Source organism: Triturus cristatus, chromosome 8 (assembly GCF_964204655.1).
Source record: "Triturus cristatus chromosome 8, aTriCri1.1, whole genome shotgun sequence".
Classification (NCBI taxonomy): Eukaryota; Metazoa; Chordata; class Amphibia; order Caudata; family Salamandridae; genus Triturus; species Triturus cristatus.
The window spans coordinates 908240304-908263568 of NC_140591.1; the positions used below are offsets into that span (position 1 = coordinate 908240304).

The 23265-nt window shown below is 49.7% G+C and overlaps 1 protein-coding gene across 1 annotated transcript in view; it reads right to left on the minus strand.

The window, feature by feature from the left end:
- LOC146805253 (large ribosomal subunit protein eL24) overlaps positions 1 to 23265 on the minus strand; it is a 124962-nt gene that overhangs the window by 53543 nt on the left and 48154 nt on the right. Inside the window, exon 4 of the mRNA XM_085623783.1 lies at positions 10791 to 10927. Within this exon, the coding sequence (XP_085479909.1) occupies positions 10791 to 10927 (137 nt within the window). The remainder of the gene's footprint in view (positions 1 to 10790; positions 10928 to 23265) is intronic.

The following is a 23265-nucleotide window of genomic DNA, read 5'->3' on the forward strand; positions in this document are numbered from 1 at the left end:
GCTGCTGAGGGTGCATTTCCTTTGGACAATGGGTGTGGGTATCTGGCGGCGAAGCTTGGGCATTTGGTGTTTGTGGGTGGCGAAGAGGTCTATCTGTGGATGCCCCTACATTTGAAAGTACAGGTGAAGAACTTGCAGGTGAAGCTCCCACTTGTGGATCTGGTGTCTGCCTGCTGAGCAGATCTGCCACTGTTTTGGACTCCTGGGACATGCGGCGCTAGGAGAAAGATTTTCTGGGGTATTGCCCATCTCCATATGCTCTGTGCTAGGTGAGAGCTGTGTGTGCCGCCTTGTTTTTTTAATATAATACATGACTCATGTCTGTTCGGATAGGGACTGCCTTGCCTGAAATTTGAGTTTGAAAAGATTTTAGGGCTAAGAAGATTGGTAGCATCTCCAGATGGTTGATATGGAGTAACTTATGGAGGTGTCCACTTGCCCTGTGTGGTGAGCTGTAGTAGATGAGCTCCCCAGCCGGAGAGCGATGCATCCGTTGTCAGTACTATTTGAGGAACCGGGCCCAGGAACGGTCGACCTTTGGAAAGGTTTGTGGTGTTCCACCACTGCAGAGAGCGAAGGGTGCGACCGTCTACCAACGCCAGATCTGTTAATTGACCCTGGGCCTGGTTCCATTGGCACGCTAAGCACTCGGAGAGGACGCATCTGGAGTCTTGCGTGAGGCACTATGAAAATGCAAGAGGCCATCATCCCCATTAGTTGCATAAACACTCGAGCTAGAAGGGAGTGTGGTACTATGAATTTTGTGCGTAGCGCTTGAATGCTTGCAATCCTGGCAGGATTGGGGTAGGCTAGTGCTCGAGGTGTCTATGGTGGCACCGAGGTATTGTTTTATGTGGGATGGTTGCAGATGGGACTTCTGGTGGTTTACTGTTAAGCCCAGCTGGTGGAGTAATTGAATGGTGGTAGACGTGTGTTGTACACACTGATTGTATGACCTGGCTTTTATCAGCCAGTCTAAGTATGGGAAGACGTGGATGTGTTGTCTTCGCAAATGTGCTGCTACCACTGCTAGGCACTTGAATACCCTTGGCACTGTTGTGACTCCGAACGGGAGCACTTTGAATTGGAAGAGTTGTCCGTCCACTACAAATCTGAGGTACTTCCGGTGAGCTTTGTGCACTGGAATGTGGAAATAAGCATCTTTTAGGTCTAAGGTGGTCAAAAAGTCGTTTTGGAAGAGGAGCAGAAGTACCTGCTGAAGCGTTACCATATGAAAATGGTCGGAGTGTATGTATGTGTTTAGGGGCCGGAGATCTAGGATGGGCCGCAGAGTCTCATCCCTTTTTGGTATGAGAAAATATAGGGAGTAGACTCCCATGTTTTGTTGGCTGGTAGGAACGGGTTCTATTGCCTGTTTCTGTAGGAGGGAGATTACCTCCTGTTTTAGGAGTATTAAATGTTCTTGTGACATTGGGCGCCGCCTGGGTGGAATGTTTGGGGTGGTAGATATTAGTTCTAGGCAGTAGCCTGACCAAATTTGTGTTACCCATTAGTCTGAGGTGATGGTAGCCCAGACAGGAAGGAAACGTTAAGTCTGCCCCCGACTGGAGTGGAATGGTCTGGGGGGAGCGGGAGTCATTAGGTAGGCGTTGTGGCAGAGCGGGCGTGGTTGGTTTTGCCTCTGCCTTTATTATTGTTACCCCTATAGCCGCCTCTTTGATAACCCCTCGTGAAGGTGGACTGAGTGGGGGATTTGTATGCAGTGGACGCGGTGTCTGAGTAGCCTCTATTTGTACTTCGAAAGGAAGAGCGGCGAAAGGAGCGTCTAGGAGGGTGTGACTAAGGCTCCCATGGACTTCGCCGTATTCTTCATTTTTTCTAGGGCCTCATCCACCTTTGGGCCAAATAGATGTTCCTGGTCAAAGGGATGGTTAAGGATGGAGGCTTGTACCTCCGGTTTAAACCCGGATATTCTTAGCCAAGCATGGCGACGGAGGAGGACCCTGGTATTGATGGCCCTGGAAGCTGTCTGCTGCATCTAAGGCACAGCGTATAGAGGTATTAGTGATAGTCTTACCCTCTTGAATTAGTTTGTTGGCCCTAGCTTTATATTTCAGGGAGGTGGTGCATTATGCTTTCTAACTCGTCATAATGTGCCCAGTCATATCTGGCCAATAGCGCTTGAGTATTGGCAAAACGCCACATATTGACTGCTTGTGACGCAGTGCGCTTTCCTGATGTGTCCAGTAGCTTTGACTGTCAGGTGGTGGTGCTTCGTCTGACGCCTGGGAGTTTGCCCTTTTACGTGCAGTGGACACCACTAGGGAATCTAGTGGCGCTAGCCCTCTGATGTAGGAGGGATCTGTGGGGCCAGCTTTGTATTTCTTTTCTATGCGTGGGCTAATGACCCCTGGCCCTAACTGGGTCCTTCAAAACTTCTGGCGCATGCTTTACCACTCCTTTAAGAATAGGTAATATGGAGGTAGACCTATGTGTGGTGTCAAATGTGTCAAGGAGGAATTCTTCCTCCACGGGGTCGGTATGCAAGTCTACAACCGTGATAGTGTGCCGCCCTTTGAAGTAGATGGTGGCACCCCAATGAGTCTTCTGGTGGAGATGGCCTGGAGGGGTAAAGGTCATCTTGTGGGACGTTGAGGATATCAGGGATATTGTAGTCTTCACATGGGTCTGGGGATCCTGTAGGAGTGGGGTCCCCTGTGGATAGGTCCTGGGGACATCCCCTTTTATCATATGGGTCCCCATGATCATCGTGTGGAGAAGGGGTGGGAGAACGAGGAGGTTGGGGTGGAGAAGGCCAAGGGGGAGAAGGTGGAAGAGGGGGGGGGGGGGGGGGGGAGGTATTCTGAACGGAGAGGTGGCAGAGTCCTTCCTCTTTGGAGGCGGCGGTAGAGCAGGCTTCTCCAAATGTCTTTTTGGAAGAAAGTGTTAAATGTCCAGTTTTTGGATCCTTGGTGAGTGTTTTTTGCAAGGGATCCGGTGTAAATTAGTCCGGTGAGGCTGGTCTGTCCTTCGGCGCCGAAGGAGTAGGGGCCATAGGCTTTAGGCTTCTGTGCCGGTTCGTTGTTTGGAACCTGGTTTGGGAACCTCCGGACGCTTGGTCGGCGCAGAGATGGATTCCGGCCTCGAAGTGTCGGTGGCCTTGTGTGCTTTGGTCGGCACCAAAGGTGGTGTTGGTGCTGAAGAGCTGGGTTTCGACCCAGAGTGCTTCGGTGCGGGGCTCGGTGTAGATATGGAGGTCAGCTTCTTTTTCGGTGCCGAAGCGTGTTTATCGGCACCGAGGCTAGGCTGGCTCGAGCCCGATCCGCTGGAAGGCTTGCTTGGCTTCTTCACCGGGCCCGAAGGTGCGGTGTTAGAAACATTGTCCTTTGTCTTGCCTAGGCCCGGAGGCGAAGGTCTGACCGGAGCCTTTTTCGGTGCTGGCAGGGGGATCAGTACTCACGACCCTCTGCGCCGGGGTGATGTCCTCCACATCTGAGTCGTCGGCCTCGGAAGCGCCAACGAGGCCCTCTTCTGTGCAACGCTCTGGAGCGACGATGCCTTCTCCGAAGAGGTCGTCGAGGAGTGCGCCATAGTTCTGGCTCTTCGGTCCCTAATAGTCTTTTTGGACCGAAGGACTTACACGCCAGACAGTCTCGAGCCTCGTGTTCAGGGGAGAGGCAGAGATTGCATATCTCGTGGAGTTCGGTGTGGGGAAATTTGGACCCACATCGAGGGCACTTTTTAAATAGAGTCCTTTCCATTAGCCAGGAACGAAGCTTGGAGAGGCCCGAAGGCCGCCGTCGACTGGAACTGAAGGTCCGCGCAGATGAGAAGGCGCGTCGAGTGGGGGAGATCAAGATCGAAACAATACCGCGGTTTGGGGTAAGGATTGCGCGTCGACCGTCGAACTAGAAGCTGATCGGAACCGGAGCGTGAAGATTACATCCGAGCCTGATGGCGGGAAAAAACAATCTGAGGATGGAGCAGAAGCCCATGTGCAATACGATCCACAATTGTTGGTTCTAAAATAAAAGCATATATTTTTTTTATATATGAACCATTGGTCTAGAGTTCAGTTATTGAGTGTGTGCGACCATTTGCTGGCTGAGTGTGTGTGCGACCATTTGCTGGCTGAGTGTGCAACAAATGCTTTACACTGTCCTCTAATCCTGCCTTACTGCTCGACCAAGCTACCACTTCAGAGAGTAAGGTTATATCTAACTTTAGCCTCTGCCAAGCCTATGGGGACTGTGGACTCTGTACACCCTGTACCTATTTGGGAACAGTATATACAGAGCCACTTTCTCACAACAGTGGGAACCAATGCTACACTATTTAAAAAACCGGAATGTACAATATCCCAATTACACAGTGATGTGTGCATCCTTGAGATAAAGTCTAATTGGTAATAAACTACAGTTGGAATGTGTACACTGGATTAAGGAGTAAGACACGAACACTCATGCTTTCAAGACAGCAGCTAACCTGGCAGGTCCAGAGTCTATAACATCTGCAAAAAGTACAATGCCCTTAGCCAGATCTAGGGTAAAGGGGGATGAGTGAGGAGTGTAAGAATGGGAAAGTAATAGTATCTCTACAAGTTTGCTTTCATTACTCTGCAGGAAAGAACCTCTGTGCATGATTACCAACCAATGTTGGTCAGATGCTGGTTTTGCGACGAGTGCACTGGCCCCAGTGCATGCGCTCTAACCGCCCCACATTAGTATATGTACAATTGGTTAGCTTAACTTCAGTCCCTAGCATATGGCAGAAGGGTTAACCAAGGGCTAGTAAGTTAAACTAGCCTACAGAAGTGCGTTGCTCAATTGTGCTGCTACTGCTAAGACGAGGTGAAAACGTGACAAAGTTCCAACTCAACTTTAAAATAAACCCCTTAGAAAGGGGAAAACCTATTAATAATCCTTCCCTAGGGTAGGAGCGGATAACCCACATGTAGGGTTCTTATTAAAAAGAGAATGTTGCGTTTAACATGCATAGACAGTTAAAACACGAAACTGCTGTTTACTGTATCAAGGCCAATGGTCCCATTAGTTAACATGGAGTTTCTCTAGCCACCGCGCTATGTGCTAGCTTTCATTTGGGATCACCAAAGATTACTACAAGGTATCAAATCACTATTAAACCAGACTCATTGCGGAGATCAGATTTAAGGTAACTGAACAGAAAGGAAACTAGAAAGCTACGTCAGTAGCGTTTCCCAACTATCTGCAGCAATTGTTGGGCAACATGCTGCTCACATGTGCAAAGGCCCTCGGCCTTTGGTATTCTTTCCTCTGTAACCTCTAAAATATCCTCTGTTAGGGGATGTTTGACCTGATGTTTTGAAGGTGGAAGAGGTGTCTGTTCCCACATTTTTGGAGGCCCCTCTATAAAAGGAGCGACGAAAGGAGCCTCTGGCTTGAGACTAATGCTCCCATTGATTTGGCAGTCTCATTATCTTTCTTCATTTTTAGGTCTCGCCTGACCCAGCGCATGCGCTGGTCTGGCAAGACTTATTGAGAGGGCTCCAGAAAGTGCTACCAGGCCAGCCTAGAGCTACAGTGCATGTGAGCGGGCGCGCGCGCCGCGCTTTACCGCAATCACTTTCACTTTCGCGGACGCTTTGCATAGCCAATAGGTCTCGCTTTTGGGACCTTATAAGTATTTAGCTATGCAACTATTGCATGGCTAAACACTTATAAGGTCCCAAAAGCGAGACCTATTGGCTATGCCAATGCTTGTTTCTAATGCAGTGTCTACTGCGGGTCCGAATAGTTGCTCTTGATTAAAGGGTTGAGCAAGAATGGTGTTTTGTACTTCCGGCTTAAAGCCTGAAATGCAGAGCCATGCGTGGCGTCTGAGCAATACGCTTGTATTGACTGCCCTAGAGGCGGTGTCCGCTGTGTCTAATGCACATTTGATGGAGGCATTTGATATTAGTTTGCCCTCTTGGATGAGGTCATTGGCCTGGGATTTGTATTCATCAGGCAGGTGTTGCAAAAGGTCCTCTAGTTGATCATAATGAACCCTATCATAGCGAGCCAATAGGGCTTGTGTATTGGCAATATGCCAGTGGTTAGCTTGCGCGGCAACCCTTTTGCCGGAAGCCTCCAAGAGTTTAGACTTTGTCTGGGGGCGGTGTGTCTCCGGTTGTTTGGGAGTTCGCCCGCTTTCTGGCATTTGACACGACTAGAGAGTCTAAGGGGAGTTGCGCTTTGATGTACGCAGGATCCTGTGGTGCCGGTCTGTATTTTTTTCGATCCGGGGGGTTAAGAACCCTGGCCCTAACAGGGTCTTTAAAAACCTTAGTGGCGTGCTTTATCACTCCCTTAATCATGGGTAGAGTGTGAACTTTTTTTGCGACTGCTCAAAGGTGGAGGAGAAAATCCTCTACAGGTGTGTGTGCGCATGGTGACGCCATGAAACAGTGCCGCCCTGTTTATAAGCTGACCAAACCCTAAATGGTCATCGGGAGGGCTTTGAGGGGTATGGAGTGGGATCAGGCATGTCAGGCATAGGGTAAGCCCAGTCATCTATGGGTGCCGTGTCCGGGAGTGTAAAGGGATCCTGAGGATCAGTGGGATCAATAAAGAAATCTGGTTCTCCCCCTCCCCCTAAAACATCATCCTGTGGAGGTGGTGTGTGAGGAGAAGATGGTAGAGGAGAAAGGTGGGGAGGATGGGATAGGAGGTAATAAAGGAGAGGAAGGACGTATGGGTGAAGTGGCACAGTCCTTTAGAGGAGCTGGAGGAGGTGTCCTGCTTCCTTTTCTTATATGGCACCGCTGTGACATGTCCGGTTTTAGGATTGATGTAAATTCGTTTTTGCGTTGGATTTGGCCGAAAAAGTTCCTCAGTGGCCGAAGGTGTCTTTGGCGTCGACTTTTTGGGTTCCGATCTGGATTTTGTGAGATCGGCAGGTCCTTTGTGGACTTTGGCACTGAGGAGGTCTTTGGTTCCGAAGAACTTTTCAGTGCCGACGAACCTTTTGGTGCCGGTGGAGACGTCGGTGCCGAGTGACGTTTCAGTGCCGATTGAGATTTCGGCCTCGGAGCCTGCTTCGGTGCCGAAGGTATTGTAGGCACAATGAGGTTTGCAAGAGCCAGAGCCACCTGCAGGCTTAGTTTTCTTCGGAGCCGGGCCCGGGGGCGGGGCTTCTGAAGATGATTTTCGGTCGCGACTGGGCCCAGCTGGCAGAGTCTTGACCAATGTCTTTTTTGGTGGGGTTGGGGTAGGGGAGCTGGTACTCACACGCTGCCCCGGAGTGATGAGGTCATCAGAATAGTCTGCCTCGGACACGATCTGGAGGTCTTCGGAATAGTCTTCAGGGACATCCTGGGCAAAGATGTCGTCTGGTTCTGGAGCCGGTTTGGCCATGATATGGCGTCGAGCTCTTCGGTCCCGGATGGTTTTCTTCGAACGGAATGCGGCGCAGGCTGGACAGCTGGATTTGTTGTGGTCCGGTGAGAGGCACGGGTTACAGACGTGGTGATCACTGTGGGGGAACTTTGCTCCACATTGGGGGCATTTTTTAAAGGGTGTCCTTTCCATCAGCCGCGTCCGGAGCCGGTCCAATGGGATTTCGACGTCTAGTTGTAAATTTTGGAGAGTTGTTGCGATTGCTAGAAGTTTTCTGCTGGTGCGGAACAAAGTTCACCCGAACCCAATGGCGGAAAAAAACCAATCTGAGGATGGAGTGGATGCCCATGCGCACTGTTGTCCAGGAGGAGTCACCTATCTCGTGACCAAAGGCTTCTTCCAAAGACAACAACCTGCAATCATCCGAGCCCAACACCAGATGGCGATCTTATCCTAAGTGTGTGATCTGCAGCTCATATGCCTTGAACAAGTGAGTTACCTGCTTTTGGGTAAGTACTCGACTGGCAGAGTTATGGTCCTGGGCACAGACTCAGGGTCTCCCAGGGTCAGGTAAGTACAGTTGTTACACCCTCAGCAGCACAGTGGCAGCGTGAGTTAGACCCAATGTTATCCTATGGGAGGCAGGGGGGCCTTGGTTGGTGGCTGCTGACAAGCAGGCCATGCGGCTGTGGGAGCTGGGCTCCTGGTCACTTACTCAGGGCAAATGGGGAATTGGCAGGAGTAGAAGTTACATTGCCAGGGCCACTCGGGTGGCTGGGTGCAGAGTGCTTTTGAGCCTACGGGCGCTCAATGGATTTCAATGGGAAAGCTCAAGGACGAGCAAAGCAACCTCTGGGACGGAGATTCTTCAAGTGTGCCCACCACTCGAGGTAATTTGGAGGATAGGTAGGTACCCAGGAGTCTGGCACAGGGGGACGCAGGGCACCGGGTGCAGGGGTGCCTTTTGGTGTCAGGAAATCTTACCCTCAGTTGATCGGGTGGGGGTCCCTGGTTCTGAGGCAGCAGGCATCAGCAGTGACGTGGGGAGTCCGCTGGGTCTTTGTCCACTTTAGCACAGGCCAGGCTTGGTGGGTGCAGTGTGTGCAGGGTTTGTGGTTCCGGGCTGGTGCCAGGGGTTCAATACTTGCTTTGACCAGAGCCACTGCTCGTGCTCAGAGTCACAAGGTAGCCAGGTCCTCTGGGGTTTGTGAGGTTGCTGACCACAGGAGGTGCTGGGATTCAGCAGGAGCAGGTTCGTGGGTCGACAGGCCGGTAGGGCTAGGGCCAAAGCAGTTGGTGTCTTCCTCTTAGAAGCTGCACGGCAGGTCTTCCTTGATCTTGCTGTTTTAGAATCTGGAATCTGAGGAAGGAAGGTTCAGGGTGCCCCTAAATACTAAATTTATGGGCGTTACAGGTAGGTAAAGGGCAGGGACCACTGGGTCCCTGTCCTGGGGTGGGTACGCCCCTTATCCTGCCACTCTCCTGTGGGGGGCAGTGGCCTAGTCCTGATTGGGTAGGGCTCAATCTTCAAGCTGGCGAGGGCCCGGAGTTGTGCTTTACCTCACCCACCTGAGGGGAGGGGTTGGCAGGGCTGGCACATCCCCTGTCCTTACTTGGAGTTTCCAGGCAGTCTTCCCGCCAGAGTGGGGGTCAGAACCGGTGTGGGCCAGTTTGCTGGGTACAGCAAGTGGCCTGGAGAAGCTCACAACGGTGGCATGCCTTTGAAGCTTCCCCCTGCCCATCCTGGGGGTGGAGACCTAGCACCTCACCCAGGATGTGCTTTGTTGCAGGTGCAGGAGAGCGGGGCTCTCTACCCAGGGGTCCAGCAACATGTCTGCTGTGTGGCAGCCTAGGCAGCCTCTCAGAAAAGATGTGGATTGTAGGTTAGGTTTCAGGGGGCATCTCCAAGATGCCCTCTGTAGTGCATTGTACATTAAATCCCACACTTGCATCAGTGTGGGTTTAATGTGCTGAGAAGTTTGATACGAAACCTCAGACTTCAGTGTGCCATCATGGTGCCATCATGGTGCTGGGGAGCTCATGTTTGATGAGCTCCCAGCACCATATACTTTTAAATGGCATCACTGCACTTAGTGCCCAGGAATGGACCTGGGTACTATAGGGGCACAGGGCACACCCTCCTGTGCCCACACCACCGGCATAGGGCACCCAGCTAGAGGGGTGGCTGATGTATTCCAGGGCAGTGGCATACAAGGATGTGTGCCATGTTGACTGTTTTGTCTTGTACCCAGACACTCAGCCTGCAAGGGCAGTGTGTTTGTGTTAGAGTACAGGGCCTCTAAGGGTGGCACAATAAGTGCTGCAGCAGTTAGAGGCCTTTCCTGGTCACAAAGCCCTGGGTACCATTTACCAGAGGCAGACATGTGGCAAGGGTTTGCCAATTTGGGTTAAAGGGAAGGAACATAGGCCCTGGGCACCTGATTGGCAGGAGTCCAGTGCACACTCAGTCAAAATACATTCAGCAAAAAGTGAGGCATACCATGCAAGAAAGATAGCTCACAGGCGGTAACAGCGTGACTGAGTTTGCCTTTGCTCCCTATAATGGTCGTGTCTCCTAGTTGGCAGCACCTGAACGCCGAGCTCCCCAACAATGGGCCGCTTACTTCTGAGAGTTAAAGGGCCAAGGGAATAGTGGAATAATCGTCTGGTCCTTCTTTTAAAATCAACATGTCCCTCAGAGCTGTGCACAGAAAAGGGCGGAGCGCTTTGTGATAAGGTTTCATCTGCTTCTGGACGCTGAGTAGGGGTATCCTTTTCCGCCCACTAGAGAGGACCAGCACAGCATTGAATGAGGACTAGCTCGCTCCCCGTCCCAGGGGGTCCCACTGGTTCTCTGGTCCGCTGGCTGGTCTTCCCAGTCCATGAGCCCCAGGCAACCTGATAAAGATGGTGGCTCGAATGACTAGCAGCGGACCTCCGGTCACACATTGAGACCACCAACTTCGTGAGGCCCAGGAGTACTCCAGCGCTTGCCTTGCGGGTAAAATCTTGCTGCGCCGCAGGACCTCCAGCAAAGACTCCTGGTCTGCGCGCAGGAAGTGCATCGTGCAGAGGTGGCGGCTCGACGAGCTAGTGACCCTAGAACTCAATCAGACTTCACAGCTTAACAGAAGATGTTCCAATATGTTCAGCTCCCACTGATTCATTACCTGACTTGTATATAATTACATGTTTTAACCCGCTGAAATTACTGTTCACTGATCACTATCACGAGAAGCACATTCCTTGCACCAAGTAACACGGTCCCTATACTTAGCTCTATCAGTGAAGAGTGACCTGTAGTTTAGGTTTGTATTTTCATTGGTTTTGGTTTCCATTTGTACAGCGACATACTGTATCATGTATAATAGGTCCCTTGACCACCATCTTTGCATAACTGCCGAACCACCAACAGGTCTCATGTTAGTAATCGCAAAACTCAGTACACATGACATTTTGAATGACCCTCACCTTATTGCCTGTTCTCGCTGCGCTTTTCGCACCTCTGGCTTTTGATTTCTCTTTGCCATTATTTCAGCCAAAGATGCACCAGTAATGGCCCGTTGGAACTTGACAGCACGGCGGCTGCGTTTTTTTTGAATTTCTTCCTAAAATAAAGAATGGATGAAATTTGGAGAACTTAAATACACATTTTAGATTAGGTATCAACAGATGCAGCTTATTTAAAAAGTGCGAGACTTATTCCAGGATTTGTACAACTAATTAAAACCAAATTGCCTAGTTTAACATTAACAAGCACAATCATTGGGAACAGATCTCTTAAAAGCAGTGAAGTGAGCCACCCAAAAATTAAATATGCCATGCTGTCCTATGACTAAGCAAAGCAGGTGCTGCTAAGTGTAGGAAGCTGGCTCCGTATATACTATAACAAAGTGAGTTAGTGTGCACACAGAGTCCAGGGGATCCTCAAAGGTAGGCAGAGGTAAAGCTAAATAGCACCACTCTATTAGTGGTAGCGTGGTCGAACAGTAAGAGTATGACAACGTTAAGCATTTGTTATACCCAATCAGCAAATGAATTCACAAACTCACTGAACTTCAGACCAATTGGTTTTGTATAAAATAAATTATTTTATTTTCTAGAAATAAGCAAGACTGGCACAGGTAAGTTGATAAATACTTTACAGTAAACAGTTTGAAATGCAATTGTAAATGTACAGTTTGAATTACTGGTAATGCAAAACTGGAATGCTGTAAATATACTTTCTATTGATCTTGCAATGAAAATTACAGGTAAAGTTACGTTGTTTTCTACTCTGTCATATGCCTAAATAGCACACTGGGACATTTCCTAGAGAAAAAGTAAGCAAGGAATATGCTACTTACCAGTATGCATCTGTTCTTGGCATGTAGAGCTGCAGATCTACACACTTGTGCATAGATCGCCATCTGGTGTTGGGCCCGGATGTTTGCAGTTTGTTTTTCCTCTTGGAAAGTCTTTGGAAGTCACGAGGTCGGTGACTCCTCCTTTGGATCGTATTGCGCATGGGCTTCGGCTCCATCCTCAGATTGTTTTTCGCCAGCAGGGAAAGATGGAGCGTAGTAATAACAGTGAAGCTGCCCATGTGTGCGTTATCTAAATAAGATAAACTGGGACAGATACAGGTAGCCGGGGAGGCGGGTGGGCGTGTCTAGATCTGCAGCTCTACATGCCAAGAACAGATGCATACTGGTAAGTAGCATATTCCGTTCGAGGCATATGAGCTGCAGATTACACACTTGTGCATGAGTATATAGCAGTACCCACCGTTAGCGGCGACCACCGGTATCTGTTGCAGTGGTTTGAAGGAATATGCTACTTACCAGTATGCATCTGTTCTTGGCATGTAGAGCTGCAGAGTTGTACACTTAGCATAGATCGCCATCTGGTGTTGGGCCCGGATGTTTGCAGTTTGTTTTTCTTCTTGGACAGTGTTTGGAAGTCACGAGTTTGGTGACTCCTCCTTCGGTCCGTACTGCGCATGGGCTTCGGCTCCATCCTCAGATTGTTTTTCGCCAACAGGGAAATGATGGAGCTTGGTAATCACAGTGAGAAACCCATGTGTGTAGTATCTAAATAAGATGTACTGGAACGGATACAGGTAGCCGGGGAGGCGGGTGGGCGTGTACAACTCTGCAGCTCTACATGCCAAGAACAGATGCATACTGGTAAGTAGCATATTCCGTTCGAGGCATATGAGCTGCAGATTGTACACTTAGCATAGATTATATAGCAGTACCCAACCCTAGCGGCGACCACCGGTATCCGTTGCAGTGGTTTGAAATAGTGTCTTTAGTACAGTCTGGCCCACTCTAGCTTGCTGCTTGGAATGCACATCTACACAGTAATGTTTTGTGAAGGTGTGCGGTGTAGACCATGTGGCTGCTTTGCAGATGTCATTTAAGGGTATATTCCCTAGAAAGGCCATAGAAGCCCCTAACTTTCTTGTAGAATGGGCTTTAGGCGGAACAGATAATGTTCTTTTAGCCTTTTGGTAGCAAATCTGTATGCATTTTACAATCCACCTAGCTATCCCTGATTTAGAAATGGGGTTGCCTTTATGTGGTGGAGAGAAGGAGACGAACAATTGTTTAGTCTTCCTGAAGGGTTGCGTTCTTTGTATGTAGTATAGCAAGGCCCTTTTTACATCGAGTGTGTGTAAGGCTCTTTCTGCAACAGATTGAGGTTGCGAGAAGAAGACAGGTAATTCCACCGATTGAGATGGAAGGGGGAAATGACCTTGGGCAGGAACTTCGGATTTGTGCGAAGTATGACCTTGCTGTGATGTATTTGTATGAAGGGTTCCTGTATAGTGAAAGCTTGTATTTCACCAACCCTTCTAAGGGAAGTGATAGCTACGAGAAAAGCGGTTTTCCAGGTGAGAAACTGTAGCTCGCATTTATGCATTGGTTCGAAGGGCAGACCCATTAGTCGTGTAAGAACTAAATTTAGATTCCATACAGGGGAAGGTGGTGCCCTGGGAGGAATTACTCGTTTAAGGCCTTCCATGAAGGCTTTAATAGCGGGCACTCTGAAAAGAGATAAATGCTGTCTGTTTTGTAGATAAGCAGCGATCGCTGCTAGGTGTAGGCGTATGGATGAATATGCCAGGTTACACCTGTGAAGATGGAGCAGATAGCATATGATGTGCTGTATGGATGCATCTAAAGGGTTGATTGTATTGTTACGGCAGTAAATAACAAATCTTTTCCACTTTGCGGCATAACATGCTCTAGTGGTAGGACGTCTGGCTTCCATGATGATGTTCATGCAATCAGGGGGAAGGTTAAGGTATCCGAATTCTAGGATTTCAGGAGCCAGATCGCCAGGTTGAGCTGAGCTGGGTCCGGGTGCCTGATTTCTCCATGGTTCTGGGTTAGGAGGCATGGGGATAGGTGCAGTTTTTGATGTGGTACCACTGATAGTTGTAGTAGCGTGGTGTACCACGGCTGCCTGGCCCACGTCGGAGCTACCAGAATGAGTGTGAGGGAGTGCTGTTGTAGCTTCCTGACCACTAATGGAATTAGTGGGAGAGGTGGAAAGGCGTATGCAAATCTGCCTGACCAGTTCATCCATATCGCATTGCCCTTGGACAATGGGTGTGGGTATCTGGCGGCGAAGCTTGGGCATTTTTTGTTTTCGTGGGTGGCGAAGAGGTCTATCTGAGGATGCCCCCACTGTTGGAAGAATGGCTGAAGAACTTGTGGATGCAGTTCCCATTCGTGTAGTTGTTGCGTTTGTCTGCTGAGCAGATCTGCCATGGTGTTTTGTACGCCTGGAACGTGCTGTGCCAGGAGAAAGATGTTTTGGGGAATTGCCCATCTCCATATGCTCTGGGCTAAGCGGGAGAGCTGGGGAGAGTGTGTCCCGCCCTGTTTTTGGATATAATACATTGCAGTCATGTTGTCTGTGCGAATGAGGACTGCTTTGCCCGAAATCTGTTTTTGGAAAGATTTTAGGGCTAGAAAGATCGCCAAGAGCTCCAGATGGTTGATGTAGAGCAATTTTTGCTGTGGCGTCCATAGACCTTGCATTGTGAGGTGTAGGAGGTGCGCTCCCCAGCCGGAGAGCGATGCGTCCGCTGTTAGAATCACCTGAGGAACCGGGTCCAGGAACGGCCGCCCTTTGGAAAGGTTTGTGGTGTTCCACCACTGCAGAGTGTGATGTGTGCGGCCGTCCACCAACACCAGATCCGTCAGCTAACCCTGGGCCTGGTTCCACTGTTGTGCTAGGCACTCTTGAAGTGGACGCATGTGTAGTCTTGCATGGGGCACTATAAAGATGCAAGACGCCATCATTCCTATGAGCTTCATGAACACTCTTGCTGGAAGAGAGTGTTGGGGAAGGAATGTTTTGCGTAAGGCTTGAATGCTTGTGATTCTGGCTGTGTTTGGATAGGCAATACCCTTGGAGGTGTCTATAGTGGCCCAGAGATATAGCTTTGTGTGAGATGGTATGAGGTGGGACTTTTGGTAGTTCACCGTGAAGCCTAGCTGGTGGAGCAGTTGGATGGTGCTGTTTGTATGCTGCACGCATTGGTGGTAAGACGCGGCTTTTATCAGCCAGTCGTCTAAGTAAGGGAAGACGTGAATGTGTTGACGTCTGAGGTGTGCTGCTACTACCGCTAGGCATTTGGTAAACACCCGTGGTGCGGTGGTGACCCCGAAGGGGAGAACCGTGAATTGGTAATGTTGCCCGTCCACCACGAACCTGAGGTATTTCCTGTGAGAGGGGTGTATTGGAATGTGAAAGTATGCGTCTTTCAGATCCAATGTTGTGAGAAAGTCTCCCTGACAGAGGAGCGGGAGGACTTGTTGTAGGGTGACCATATGGAAATGGTCTGAATGTATGTAGGCATTTAGAGGCCGGAGGTCCAGAATGGGCCTGAGGGTCCAGTCTTTCTTTGGTATTAGGAAATATAGGGAGTAAACCCCTAGATTTTGCTGATGGATGGGGACCTGCTCTATAGCGTGTTTTTGGAGGAGGGAGAGTACCTCCTGTTTGAGCAGTGTGGAATGTTCTTGAGACATTGGGCGGTGCCTTGGTGGGATATTGGGTGGGGTAGATGTTAGCTCGAGACAGTACCCTGACCGAATGATTGGGGTCACCCATTTGTCCGATGTTATGGACTCCCATGCGTGGATAAAGTTTTGTAGTCTGCCCCCGACCGGAGTGGAATGGTCTGGGGGGGGCGGAGGGAAGTCATTGTGTGGGCGGGGTGGCAGAACGGGTGTGGTTAGTTTTGCCCCTGCCCTTATTGTTGTTGCCTCTGTAACCACCCCTTTGGTTGCCCTTTGAAAAGGTATTTTGAGGAGGGGATTTGTAGGAGGTAGAGGTGCTATCGGTGGAGAAGCCTCTGCCTGTGCCACGAAAGGAGGAGCGTCGAAAGGAACGTTTAGACGCTTGTGTTTGGAGTGCCCCCATAGACTTGTCTGTGTCCTTTTTCATCTTTTCCAACGCTTAGTCTACCTTGGGCCCAAAGAGCGTTTGTTGGTCAAAGGGGTGATTGAGTATGGACGCCTGGACTTCAGGCTTAAACCCTGAGATCCTGAGCCAGGCATGGCGACGAAGCAGGACACTGGTATTTATGGCTCTAGAAGCAGTGTCGGCTGCATCGAGGGCACACTTAATGGAGGTGTTTGTAATGAGTTTACCCTCCTGTATTAGCTCATGAGCCCTACGCTTGTGTTTCTCGGGGAGGTGCTGCATAAGAGCCTCAAGTTCATCGTAGTGTGCTCTGTCATAGCGCGCAAGTAGCGCTTGTGTGTTTGCAATGCGCCACATGTTTGCAGCTTGAGAGGCGGTGCGCTTGCCAGACGCGTCTAGGAGTTTGGATTCCTTGTCTGGCGGTGGGGCTTCTCCTGAGGACTGGGAGTTAGCCCGCTTTCTAGCTGTAGAGACAACTAGGGAATCTAAGGGAGCAGGGCCCTTAATGTATGCAGGGTCTGTGGGTGCCGCCTTATACTTTCTCTATTCTAGGGTTTAGTACCCTGGCCCTGACAGGGTCTTTGAACACCTCTGCGGCATGCTTGGTGACACCCTTAAGCATGGGTAAGATGGAGGTGGATTTGTCCTGTATGTCGAATGTATCCAGTAAGAAGTCGTCTTCCACTGGTTCAGTGTGCATGTCCACCCCATGGTAGTGTGCTGCTCTCTGCACTAAATGATGGAACCCTAAGGAGTCCTCTGGAGGAGACGGCCTGGATGGGTATAGGTCGTCCTGAGGAATATCGGGTTGATCAGGGTTATTGTAATCCTCCCACGGGTCTGGGGTCCCTGGTGGAGTGGGATCCATGGGGGCATCCGCCGGATAATTGTCCGGGTCCCCGTCGTCCGGATCTGGGGACGGGGCCGGAGAGTAGTGAGGTAAGGGTGGCGGAGACCTGGGAGGGGGAGGGGGTGGAGGAGGTAGGGGAAGTGGTAGTGGGGAGGGCACTCTGAGGGGAGAAGTAGCAGAGTCCTTCCGTTTGGGTGGTGGAGGAGGAGCCGGAGTATCAAGGCGTCTTTTCTTGATAATTAAAGTCAATAGTCCAGTCTTTGGATCTTTGGACAGAGTCTTTTGTAGAGGGTCTGGTGTAAACAGAGCCAGTGGCGTCGAATCGTCCGTCGGCACCGGTGATTTCGGAACCGAGGACTTCGATGGTTTGTGTGCGCCATGCTTTTTTGGGGCCTCCTGTTTTTTCGGCGTGGAAGGAGTTTTTGGCGCCGGAGCGTCGGTGCCGACAGATTTATGTTTGTGTTTGGTCGGCACCGAGAGTCCAGGCTTCGGCACCGGTGGCTTCGGAGTCGAGCTGGATATTGCTTTCTTCGGTGCCGGATGCTGTTTTTCGGCACCGGGCGTCGGCTGGCTCGATCCCGAGCTGCCGTGAGACTTTGGATGCTTCGACACCGAGCCCGAAGGTGGGGTGATCGAAGCTTTGGTCTTGGTTTTGCCCAGGCCGGCAGGCGAGGGAGTAACCTGAGTCTCTTTGGTTTTGGGCGCGGGGGTGGGAGGGGGCACAGTACTCATGGCCCGCTGCGCCGGTGTGATGTCCTCCACGTCGGAGTCGTCGGCCTCGGAAGCGCTGACGACGTCTTCTTCCTGCTCGGTGTGTTTGCCCCGAAGCTTCGGCGCCGTCTCCGAAGATGTCCAGTGGAGCTGCAGACGATGAGTGCGCCATGGTGCGTCGAGCTTTTCGATCCCGGATGGTTTTCTTCGATCGAAAAGACTTACAGGCGGGGCAGTCTCTGGCCTCGTGTTCTGGAGAGAGGCAAAGATTACACACCTGATGGAGGTCGGTGTGGGGAAATTTAGACCCACATTTTGGGCACTTTTTGAACGGAGTCCTTTCCATCGGCCGAGACCGGAGTCGAGGAGGGCCCGAAGGCCGGTGCCGATGTACGGGATGGAGAAAAGTGCCGCTTCGAGAGATGAAGATGATTATGAAGAAACTCGAAGAAACGAGGATTTTCCGTCGAGGCTGGAACCGTAGAAGTTCGAAGCCGGAGCACGAAGTATCACATCCGAGCCCGATGGCGGAAAAAAACAATCTGAGGATGGAGCCGAAGCCCATGCGCAGTACGGACCGAAGGAGGAGTCACCAAACTCGTGACTTCCAAACACTGTCCAAGAAGAAAAACAAACTGCAAACATCCGGGCCCAACACCAGATGGCGATCTATGCTAAGTGTACAATCTGCAGCTCAGATGCCTCGAACATAATGTTTTGAGTACAGCCTGGCCCACACTAGCTTGTTGCTTAGTTTGCACATCTACACAATAGTGTTTGGTGAAAGTGTGCGGTGTTGACCATGTAGCTGCTTTGCAGATATCATCTAATGGGATGTTTCCTAGAAAAGCCATTGAAGCCCCTATTTTACGTGTAGAATGGGCTTTAGGGGGAACAGATACCGTTCATTTTGCTTTATGGTAGCAAATCTGAACTCATTTGACAATTCACCTAGCTATCCCCGACTTGGAGATGGGGTTGCCCTTGTGTGGTGGAGAGAAAAGACAAACAGTTGTTTGGTCTTACGGAAAGGTTGTGTTCTCTCGATGTAGTAGCGCAAGGCTCGTTTGACATCTAGTGTGTTAAGAGTTCTTTCTGCAACACTTTGTGGTTGCGAGAAGAATACTGGTAGTTCTACAGATTGGTTTAAGTGAAAAGGAGAAATGACTTTGGGGAGGAATTTTGGGTTGGTACGGAGAACCACCTTATTATGGTGCATTTGTAGAAAAGGTTTTTGAATAGTAAGTGCTTGTATCTCACTGACCCTTCTGAGGGAAGTGATGGCTACAAGAAAAGCGGTTTTCCATGTTAAAAATTGAAGTTCACATTTGTGTAGTGGTTCAAAAGGAGGTCCCAATAGTCTGGTGAGAACGATATTTAGGTTCCACACAGGTGAGGGTGGCACTCTGGGGGGAATTATTCTTTTAAGGCCTTCCATGAAGGCTTTAATGGCAGGTACTCTAAAGAGAGAGATGTTGCCTGTTTTGTAGGTAAGCTGCTATGGCTGCTTGGTGTAGTCGAATGGACGTATAGGCTACATTGCACCTTTGTAGGTGGGAGTAAGTACCCTATGTGTTGAATGGACACATCTAGGGGGATCGATGGTGTTATGACATTAGACAACAAAACGTTTCCACTTGGCGGCGTAGCATGCTCTAGTGGTAGGGCGCCTAGCTTCTTTGATGACGTTCATACTGTCAGGGGAAGATTTAGGTACCCGAAATCTAGGATTTCAGGAGCCAGATGGCAAGGTTGAGCTGAGCTGGGTCCGGGTGTCTGATCTCTCCATGGTTCTGGGTTAAGAGGTGTGGAGAGATGTAATATTTGATGCGGTACTACGGATAGTTCCAGCAGTGTGGTGTATCACGGTTGTCTGGCCCAAGTTGGCGCTACTAATATTAGTATGAGGGAGTGCTGTTGTAATTTGCGCACCACTAGTGGAATGAGTGGGAGAGGTGGAAAAGCGTACGCAAATCTGCCTGACCAGTTCATCCATATCGCATTGCCTTTGAACAATGGGTGTGGGTATCTGGCGGCGAAGCTTGGGCATTTTGTGTTTTCGTGGGTGGCAAAGAAGTCTATCTGTGGATGCCCCCCACATTTGAAAGTAAGGGTGAAGAACTTGTGGGTGGAGTTCCCACTCGTGGAGTTGGTGTTTGTCTGCTGAGTAGATCTGCCATAGTGTTTTGTACTCCTGGGACATGTTGGGCTAGGAGAAAGATTTTCTGGGGTAAGGCCCATCTCCATATGCTCTGTGCTAATTGAGAGAGCTGTGGAGTGTGTGCCGCCTTGTTTTTTAATATAATACATGGCTGTCATGTTGTCTGTGCGGATTAGGACTGCCTTGCCTGAAATGTGTTTGAAAGGATTTTAGGGCTAGGAAGATTGCGAATAACTCCAGATGGTTGATATGGAGTAGCTTTTGTTGAGGTGTCCATTTGCCTTGCATGGTGAGATGTAATAGATGAGCTCCCCAGCCGGAGAGCAATGAGTGTTAGTACTATCTGGGGAACCGGGTCCAGGAACAGTCAACCCGTGGAAAGGTTTGTGGTGGTCCACCACTGCAGAGAGCAATGGGTATGACTGTCTAGCAACACCAGATCTGTTAATTGACCCTGGTTCCATTGATGCACTAAGCACTCTTGGAGGACGCATCTGGAGTCTTGCGTGAGGTACTATGAAGATGCAAGAGGCCATCATCCCTATTAGTTGCATGAACACCCAAGCTGGAAGGGAGTGTTGTGCTATGAATTTTGCACGTAGAGCCTGAATGCTTGCAATCCTGGCAGGATTGGGGTAGGCGAGTGCTTTTGAGGTGTCTATAGTGGCACCTAGATGTGTGTGATGGTTGTAGATGGGACGTTTCGTGGTTTACCGTGAAGTCCAGCTGGTGAAGTAGCTGGATCGTGGTGTGTGTGGTACACACTGATTGTACAAACTGGCTTTTATCAACCAGTCGTCTAGGTATGGGAAGACATGAATGTGTTGTCTTCGCAGATGTGCTGCCACCACTGCTAGGCACTTGTTGAATACTCGTGGTGCGGTTGTGACTCCGAATGGGGCACTTTGAATTGGTAGTGTTGGCCGTCCACTACAAATCGGAGGTACTTCCTGTGAGCGTTGTGCACTGGAATGTGGAAATAAGCGTCTTTTAGGTCCAAAGTGGTGAGGAAGTAGTTTTTGGAAAGACGCGGGAGTACCTGCTGAAGCGTCACCATATGTAGGTGGTCTGAGTGTATGCAATTGTTTAGGGGCCGAAGGTCTAGGATGGGCCGTAGTCTCGTCCCGTTTTGGTATGAGAAAATATAGGGAGTAGACCCCCATATTTTGTTGGTAGGAACGTGTTCTATTGCCTTTTTGTTTAGGGAGATTACCTCCTGCTTGAGTAGCAGTAGATGTTCTGGTGACATTGGGCATTGTCTGGGAGGAATGTTTTGGGGGGGCTAGATATTAGTTCTAAGCAGTAGCCTTAACTTATTATTTGTGTAACCCATTTGTCTGAGGTGATGGTAGTCCAGACCGGAAGGAAATGTTGGAGTCTGCCCCCGACCAGAGTGTGATTGTTTGAGAAGTTGGCCTGGCATATGCTGTCCACTAGTTATAGGGGACACCTAGCACCAGTCCAATTCGACTCTTATGGTGATAGGTTAAAAAGACAACCTTTAAAGAAAGCCATCCTAGTGGTAGCTGTGGAGAGCAGCCTTCAGGCTAAGTCTTGAAGGAGTGTCAAGCTTATTGTTTTACCATAGATAACCTCTTGAATAACCAAATGAAAGTAGTCCACAGGTATATATTGAATATGCTACTTACCAGTATGCATCTGTTCTTGGCATGTAGGGCTGCTGACATTCAGTGGGTCCGGATGTTTGCACGTTGTCCTGGAAGAGTTTGAAGTATCCTGAGATAGGTGACTCCTCCCCTGGACCACAGTGCGCATGGGCATCCTCTCCATCCCCAGATTGTTTTTCGCCATTGCGGCAGTGATGAAGTAGATACAGGAAGTGATGACCATGCTATACAGTAATTCTGAGAGCTGCAGCTGCTACAGGCGCCGGGGAGGAGGGTGGGCGATATGAATGTCAGCAGTCCTACATGCCAAGAACAGATGCATACTGGTAAGTAGCATATTCAGTTCGAGGCATGTGGGCTGCTGAATTCATATCTGTGCATAGAATACATAGCAGTACCTCCTATTAGCGGCGGCTACCAGTGCCAGCTGCAGCAGTCTGAAAAAGTTTTGAGAACAGCCTGTCCTACAGCTGCCTCCTGTTTTGAGTGTACATCTACACAGTAGTGTTTGGTAAATGTATGTATAGTGGACCATGTGGCTGCTCTACATATTTCCTGTAGAGGAATGTTTCCCAGGAAAGCCATGGACGCCCCTAACTTTCGTGTTGAGTGGGCTTGGGGGGAATCGTTAATGTGCGTTTAGCCTTTTGATAGCAAACTTTAATACATTTAACGATCCATCTGGCTATACCTGCTTTGGAAATGGCGTTGCCCTTGTGTTGTGAAGAAAAGGCAACGAACAGTTGTTTTGTTTTCCTAAAATCCTTTGTTCTGTCTATATAGTACATGAGTGCCCTCTTTACATCTAGTGTATGGAGCATTCTCTCAGCGACATTTTGTGGATTTTGAAAGAACAGGCAGTTCAATAGTTTGATTCATGTGGAACTGCGATATTACTTTAGGCATGAATTTGGGGTTGGTACGTAGTACGACCCTGTTTGCGTGAACCTGAATGAATGGCTCTTGAATGGTTAGTGCCTGGAGTTCACTAACTCTTCTTAACGAAGTGATTGCTATCAGGAAAGCTACTTTCCAGGTGAGGAATTGAATCTCACATGAGTGGAGAGATTCGAAGGGTGGACCCATCAGTCTGGTGAGGACCAAGTTGAGGTTCCACACTGGCGCTGGTGGGTGTCTTGGGGGAATTACTAGTTTAAGTCCCTCCAAGAAGGCTTTGATGGCAGGCACTCTGAATAAAGAGAGGTGCTGCCTGTTGGAGATAGGCTGCTATTGCGGTCAAATGGATACGTATTGAGGTGTATGCCAGATTGCATCGGTATAGGTGTAAGAGGTAACAGATGATGTTTTGAATGGATGCGTCTAGCGGGTTAATGTCATTGTTGTTGCAATAAATGACAAACCTCTTCCATTTAGCTGCATAGCAAGCTCTGGTAGTGGGTCGCCTGGCCTCCTTGATGATCTCCATACAGTCAGGTGGCAGGTTTAGGTAGCCAAACTCTAAGACTTCAGGAGCCAGATTGCCAGGTTCAGCTGTTGTGGATCTGGGTGCTGAATTTCGCCATGGTTCTGCGTTAAGAGTGCAGGTTTGATCCGCAGCCTTTGATGCGGCACCACAGAAAGTTCTAGAAAGGTGGTGTACCATGGCTGGCGCGCCCATGTGGGAGCAACTAGGATGAGTGTCGGTGAGTGCTGTCGCAGTTTGCGTGCCACCAGCGGTATTAATGGCGCTGGGGGAAAAGCGTACGCAAATCTGCCGGACCAGTTCATCCATACCGCATTGCCCTGTGACTGGATGTGGGAACCTTGCGGCAAAGCTTTGGCATTTTGCGTTTGTTTGTGACGAATAGGTCCATCTCCGGATGACCCCACTGTTGGAAGTACGGTTGGAGTACTGACGGGTGTAGCTCCCACTCATGCATCTGGTGGCTGTGTCTGCTGAGCAGATCCGCCATCTGGTTGTCTTTGCCCGGGAGGTGTTCCGCCATGAGGAATATGTTCCTTTGAATGGCCCACTTCCACATGCTCAGAGCCAGATGAGACAACTGGAGTGTGTGTTCCTCCCTGCTTTTGTATGTAGTACATGGCAGTCATGTTGTCCGTCCGGATCAACACGACTTTGTTGCACCAGTGTACTTTGAATGCCTTCATTGCCAGGAAGATTGCCATCAGTTCCAGAAGGTTGATGTGCATCTTCCTTTGCTGTGTTGT